This window comes from Melanerpes formicivorus, unplaced genomic scaffold (genome assembly GCF_026170545.1).
Source record: "Melanerpes formicivorus ecotype bairdi unplaced genomic scaffold, bMelFor1.0.p_v2 SCAF_41, whole genome shotgun sequence".
In the NCBI taxonomy this organism is placed as follows: domain Eukaryota; kingdom Metazoa; phylum Chordata; class Aves; order Piciformes; family Picidae; genus Melanerpes; species Melanerpes formicivorus.
The window spans coordinates 4,976,054-4,983,051 of NW_027142393.1; the positions used below are offsets into that span (position 1 = coordinate 4,976,054).

The following is a 6,998-nucleotide window of genomic DNA, read 5'->3' on the forward strand; positions in this document are numbered from 1 at the left end:
TGTGCCACCTCTGGAAAACACAGATCCTTCACTGTGTTGGATCTCAGAGACTGACTGCATCTTTCTCAACCAAACAAGGGGGACTCAGCTATTATCATCCTGCCTGCGACTCCCTGCTCTTCTCTTGTAGTTCCAGGGAACATATTGCACTGGGAGAAATTACCCCCTTGAGGCTATTTCAGTTGCTCAAGCTAAGATCACCTCCTTAGCTGAAAGAATTGAACTCAGCCACTAAAACTTTGCTCCGTGGCTTATCTTTGCTGATATTTAACTCAAGGTTAAAATCAAGAGACTCTCTTTTATTGAGGCTGGACAAAACTGGAGTTGAACTTCAGTTTTCCAGTAAGCACTGGCAGGGAGCACAAAGTGGAGCCATGAGAAGTTCATCCATTTTTAATGCAGGGTAATGAAACCCTTTGCTCCTCCTCGGATTACAACCAACTTGGGACAACTAATTGCAGAGGGAGAGCGGGAACCTGGCTCAAGCCTGCTCCACCTGCAGTGCTGCAGGGAACCTGCAGGGAGTTTGCAAGGCTCTCCTTGGGAAGTGAAGGAAATCTGGGCATGAGAGGAGGAAGTCAGGTCACAGACAATGGGTGAGCACTTGGGGTGAACTCTCACCTCCCCAGCCAAAGTGAGCAAACCAAGAAGCTGCTGCTTCTAGCTTGTGTGAGATCTGCACAGAGCCTGAGATTGCTGCTCTGGTTGGGAAGGGAAGAGGTTCCCAACTGCCTCTGCAGGAAGCACTTCTTCATCCTGTCAGTCTGAACGATTAAAGAGACATCAAGTGTAATTTGTACCAGTTTAGGATGAATCATCCACGAAATGACTTGGAGAATGACTCACTTCTTTTCTTTGTGTGTGTGCATGACAGGACAAAAACGATCAGAAGACAGCCCATGATCAATGGAGGGATCAATGTAGAAATTGGCAATCCATCATACAACATGTATGAGGTGGGCCACGATCACACTGAAGGTGGTCTCTTAGCCTCAGACTTTGCTGTGAGTGCAGAGAAGGTAATGCTTTCTTTTTCTACTTGCAAATCCACTGCTTCTGTTCTGCAAAGGGTTTGGCTTTAACTGTAATTAATAGAAACATTAGAAAATGATCCTTAGATGTAGTTATTAATCTAGAGGCAAATTAGGTTTCATTAGAGTAAATGCCATGCAGATATTAGCAGCTGGTTGGCTGTCTGATGCTTGCTGATGCATGTTTGGGATGTTTTCCCTAGTGCTTGGATTTTGCCACAGTGGAGTTAGAACTACAGTACAAAACGAGGGTTTTGTCACAGACACATCAGCCCTAAGCTGCCAGATTGCAGGCTGCCTTTGCAGTCTGGCTGCAAAGAGTGAGTGGGGATCTGCTAGCGCACAGTCTGCCATCTGAGGCATGACAGAGCGCGTCCATAAATATGAGGCTGACTTATTTCAGAGATGAACACTTCCCAAGGCATCAAGAATCCAGCAGGCTGGCTGGGGAGATAGATGAAATGTTTACAGGAGGCTGGGAGGTGTTATCATTTCCTTGTGAAAGATGCTGTCAGTCCCACGGCAGCACTCTCGGTGACTGAGCTCCTTGAGTGATGTGAGATGGGCTGAAGGGGCAATGCTGTGGTATCTTTGCTAGAGCTCTGTAATCAGGCAGACACCAAAGGGCAGCCATCCTTCTGTGGTGGCTCTGACAAAGCAGTCACCGGATTGCTGTTAGCTCTGGGAATGGCAGCTCTGAATTGTACAGTCAGGGTGCTGAGTCCCAGAGGGAAGCTGGAAGTGGAGGTACCCACTGGAGGAGGAGTAGCAGCCAGTGCTTACTGCTCAAACCCTTGAGAGGAAATGGTTTTAAATGCTGAATGTTGTTCTCTTACTGAAGGCAAGAACGTTTCATGCTGAAGCACACCTGTAAGGAGGATTGCTTTAACTGTGGGTGACTCTCAGCTGATATTTGTAATCAGTGCACTGCCTGGTGGTGTTGCTTGGATGGCACAGAAACTAAACATTTCTGTTTACACAGGCCAGATACATAGGGGGAGGGCCCACTGCCTTCAAGCTTCCCCACACAGCTCCATCAATCTACCTAAACTCTGACTTGAAAGGACCACTATCAACAGGGGTGAGAAATGATGACCCAAATCCATCTCATTCCACCGCAGCCCCGTGCCAGAGGCAGTCTGTGTGTCGGCTGTGAATAGAGGCAGTTTCTCTCTGGGTTTAATCTCCTTGTTCTTCTTTCCATGGAAAGAAGACTGGAGCAAGGAATGCATTTTCTGTTTGAAATGGAGGGTTCCTCTCTGCATACCAGATCTCACCCGTGCCTATCAGTGCACCAAGATCTACAACTGCAAACATGCCTTTGCAAAGGAATGCAAAAGCAGGGAGCAATGGGAATGCTTCTCCACAGCCTGAGGTGTTTAGCCAAACACTCTCGGCCAGGCATCGTGGTGTCTCTTAGTTAATCTCTGATTGCACACACTTAGTGATGGCTCTCAGACTGAAGGAAGTGCCCAGATCATTCCCAAAGACACCTCCTTTTCTTGTAGAGGAATGTGATGCCCTCCAAAATGAAGAGTTTCCTTCAATACTGGCAAGGCATTTCTTTGATGGGTCAGCTCCTCATAAACGTTTCTCACAGAGCAGTTACCTCTAAAGCATCAGATGGTGACAGCAATTTAGCCTGACATTCACAGCCCCTGAAATGTAAAGCATTTAAAAGGAGCATCCATGTGACATTCATTTCCATGTGCCTCAGTCTATATTCATCTGTTGTGCCATTTGCATCCTTGCATGGTTTGTAATCTGTTCTCTTTGGAGCTTTAAGGATTTGTGCAGGGTGCAGGATGTCTGGTGGAGCACGGAGCCATGGCTGGTGGAAGCTGGAGAGCCCTTCTCTAACATCAGCTCTGAAGTCAAAGTCCCTCCAGTTACTCTCTGTCCCTCACTGTGCTGCTTTATGCTATCAGTGCACACTGAGAGGCAGAGCCTACTATTATATGTCATTTGAATAACTCCATCAGACACTGTTTAGAGGCCAAGTGTCTCTCTTCTATCATCTTTAATAATAACTATCAATGAAATAAAACCCCCTGCCAACTGACACCAACCTCATTTCCCTCAGTTTCTGATTATAATCATTACAACAAATGTAAAGATCCCTAATTCCATGGGGGGCAGGCAGGTAGGGCTGAGGGAAGTGCTGCAGCAGTGGATTGCCTGTTCTGCTGACAGAGAGGAGTAGCTTCTGCCTCCTCTTTCTTTTAAACAAATGTGACTCACCTCTTTCTGGCTCCCTCCCAGGGAAGTGTGGGACACCAGCTGATCACTGTGCCACCTGGAATGGATGGAGCAGGGAGCACTCTGACTGACTAGCTGAGGCACTGCTGTCATTAGCCAGCCTAAGGGCTCAGAAAGAGTCTGGGTCAGCAGGGAAAGGAGGAGCTAAGAAAGAGTCTAGGAAGAGCTAAGATTCTAGACATCTTCCATTCCCTGTTACCCAAGGTGTCCCCAGGATATCTGCAAGTCAAGAAGGCTCCTGGTGTGGCTATCTGAAAGGTTAGCCACTTACTGTACCCAGCAGCCTAATTATTTTAGCTTTTTGGGGTAGTTTCTTGGTGCTCCGCTCAGTATTTGTGCAAGCAGAGCTGTGCTGCTGAATGGTTGTGAGAAAGAGGAAGAGCTGGCCACGGGGGCCTCTTTCTAGTTGTTGTAGGTAGAGAGCTGAACATCTGGTTGGAGAGCAAAGGTCTTCTAGGAGACAGCAAAGGCACAGTAGGAAGGAATTGGTGGAGGTGTTTCCATGATAAACCTTGGGTAGTGCTTCCTGCCCAGCAGGGCGAGAGCAGAGCGAGTTCTGAACCCTCTTGTGCACACACATCCTGCTGTGCTGCCAGGCTCAGACTTGTGACCTGCCGAAGTGCTTTGCAGAGTTCAAACCTGCCTTGTCCTCTGCTCAAATCCCACTCATTTCCAGAGAGTTTGTTTTCTCATTCCAGTCCAAGCCACCAAAACTGTAGACAGAAATGTTACTCCCCGGCCTGTCCCCACCACGACATCTTGGCAGTTGTGATGGTTTGTTATGCAAGTGTGACTGGCATGACAAAAGCCTTGAATGGTTGGTCAAACCCTGCTGTGTATTTGGGCCACAGAACTGGAGAGCTTGGTCAGCTATTGATGGGATGCTGATGGCTCAGAGCAGGTAATCCATGGAAACTGTAGCCAGCAGTTTTCTCCTCACGTGGCCTCACAGTGCACCTTCTCTATAAGCTCCTCCATACCTACTCTGAAAGCCTCCAGTGTAGGGAGGTGGGCAAGTGAGCTCCAGAGGCGTTTTGCAAGGTTTTGGGTTTCATTGGTGTCATGGTTCATGCCACAGCACCACTGCATGCGTCACCCCCGCCTTTACTTTAACAGCATGCCTCATCGCCCGCTTCACCCCGAGCTACATCATTAACTCATCAGGTTGCAGCAGCCCAGGGACCTCTTCAGTATGTCCAGCCCTGTCCTTGCCGTACCCGAGCCGTTTCCATCGCCATGAGCTCGGCTCTCGGCCGGGCCCAGGGCTCTGACGGGTGCCTCCTCTCTCCGCAGCCCACGAATTACGCCAACCCCGTGTACGCCAAGCTCTACGTGGATGGGCAGCACTGTCGGAACTCCTTAGCGAGCGTCGACGAGAGAAGAGAACTCCTTCCAAAGAAAATAGATCTTGGCATAAGGGAGACTGTGGCATAGCCTGCTGGTACCTTTTCTACTCTGTATAAATGTATAAAACACGAGGATTACTTTTCTATGTACCGACAGTATTCTAATTGTTTGGGCATCAGCATTACCTCTGGGTTCCGTTCGGCCGGTTGTTTCCTGGGTTTTTCTTTTGCTGATGACTTTTGACTGACCATTTGTAAGGTATTTTTATGAAGAAAAAGAAAAAAAAAGAAAAAAAAAACAACCCCACCAAGCAAGACAGAAGAGCCACCTGCACTACAGTACAACTCACCACAGCGCTGCTGGGAGAAGACACCTCTGCACCGGTGAACGTGGCCAACGGCGGATTCGTTTGTAGCGTGACCACGAGCAATCTCTGTTCCATGGACTCCTTTTGGTTCTGCTCAATGGCTGAGGATGGTAGCTGCACTTTTCCCCCGATGTAGTCTGGAAGCTGTCGTACAGTGTGTCCCTTTGTTTATTTTCAGTGGTGAAAGAATGATTGAATGGTCTGCTCTCTTCTTTGTGCCCAGTACGGTTTCTCTTCAGATCCTGGCAAAGCTCGCTAACTCTCCTCAGACGAAGCAGAGCTGGCTTTGGAATTGGCTTTAGGTTGCCAAGAGGTAAACAAGACTATAGAAAGAGACCTCTAATGCCCTGCGTGGGCACGATGATTCTGTTCCCCGTGACTGTAGATGAAGTACTAAACATATATACCCTGTAAACAACTCTGTATTTATTCAACCCTTCTAGAACGTAGTGACGATCCAGCTTGGAAACTGAACCCTTTCTTGCTGTGGGACAAAGCATTGTGACCTCCTACAGCCCTGCAGGACAGTAGCCACCCCAGAGCACAAGAGCGCACCGCCTACACGTGCATTACCTGCTTAGTCACCTTAGTCACAGGCATTCCATGCAGATTAATGATTCCCCGAGCAGTAGGGAAACAACCCAACCCCCAGACCCTGAGCACACCCCCAGACGCTCACAGCATTCGGTGTGACAGCCCCCAAGCAGTCCTGCCTGCTCCAAGGTGGTAAAGGACACAAAACACAGCAGTCTCTCTCCATGAGGACAGTCTGATACCACAGAGGTAAAACAGCCCCCAGCTGCTGGTTAGTGGAGCCTTGCCTAAGCCCCGGTTTCTGTAGTCTGTGTTGAATGTCCCAGTCCAATTACCGCAAGCGAGAAGCATCAGTGCCGGTTTCCAGCGCTGGCTGTGACCTGGGCTGCTCTCTGCTGTCGCTCAGAGGCAAAACCTGGCTCACCTCTTTTGATTTGGATGGAAGTAGAGGGTAGGATCTCTTTCAGGTCTGAACTGGATCGAAATGTTTTCTACGTAACTCTAAAGGCACAAAAGACTTCTTCCCCCATCTCCTGTGGAGGACCCTTCCTTGCCCTGCTAGCCATGACTGACTTTTAGCTCTCATAATCTATTAACCTAGCAGATTCGACATGTTTGTGGTTGCTCTTGATTCCCTTTGTACAAGCATTACAAAGATAACTCCTGCTGTTTTATAAGAGGTTTTTGTTGTACTATTGTGCATGCATACTACCTATTTCTAAACTTTGCCATACTGGGGCCTTTCTAAACTCCTGGTTTCTGTAACCCTAGTGCGATTTGGGCTTGGACAATGTTCTGCATATCATAAACTTTTGCAGGTTCTGGTTTCAGTACATTTTTTTAAATTGAACAGTATTTTTTTCCTTGTTTGGGTTACAATAGTCATTTTGCCTATGTTTCTACAATGAAGTGTTAAATACTTTATAAAAAAACCCAATAATAATCATATTGGTGACTGATTTATTTAAATGAAGCTCTCCATACTTCACTCCTCAGTCTCTTGGCCTAATTTCTGAAGTCAGTGTAGACAATGCAGGTTGAGGAACAGCAGACTGAAGGGCAGGGCACTCACTTTGTACAGCTCCTCCTCTTGATGCCAGCTTTGGCTTTTTTACAGCTAAGGCCTCTGCAGCTCTGCAGCTGTTTGGTTGGTGCAGGTGCATGGCTGCATGTCCTGTCCAAGGAGCCGGAGAGCAGTTGGATTCCCTGCTCTGCTAAAGAGTTTCCTGCCACGCCTGCACAGGTCCTGCCTTTACTCTGGTGGCATCAGCAGGGCTGGACCTGGCCCTCAGGCTCTGCACTGTTGCTTTTGTAGTGAGGCCTCAGCAGCTGGGCTTTGCAGAAACATCACTGTCTGTTTGCTGGCAGAGGATTTCACTTCTTCAGTGCTCAGGTGGAGCTGAAGCTTAGTTGCTGGGTGTCCAAATAACGTGAGTTATTATTGGGATGGGCTGCCTGAG

General features: G+C 48.1%; 1 protein-coding gene across 1 annotated transcript in view; it reads left to right on the top strand.

Moving 5' to 3' along the window:
• LRP1B (LDL receptor related protein 1B) overlaps nucleotides 1-6,503 on the top strand; it is a 603,705-nt gene extending 597,202 nt beyond the window's left edge. The window contains exons 89-91 of the mRNA XM_068158711.1: nucleotides 875-1,019; nucleotides 2,014-2,112; nucleotides 4,584-6,503. Coding sequence (XP_068014812.1) covers nucleotides 875-1,019; nucleotides 2,014-2,112; nucleotides 4,584-4,724 — 385 coding nt within the window. The 3' untranslated portion in view covers nucleotides 4,725-6,503. The remainder of the gene's footprint in view (nucleotides 1-874; nucleotides 1,020-2,013; nucleotides 2,113-4,583) is intronic.
• Nucleotides 6,504-6,998: the final 495 nt, after the last annotated feature.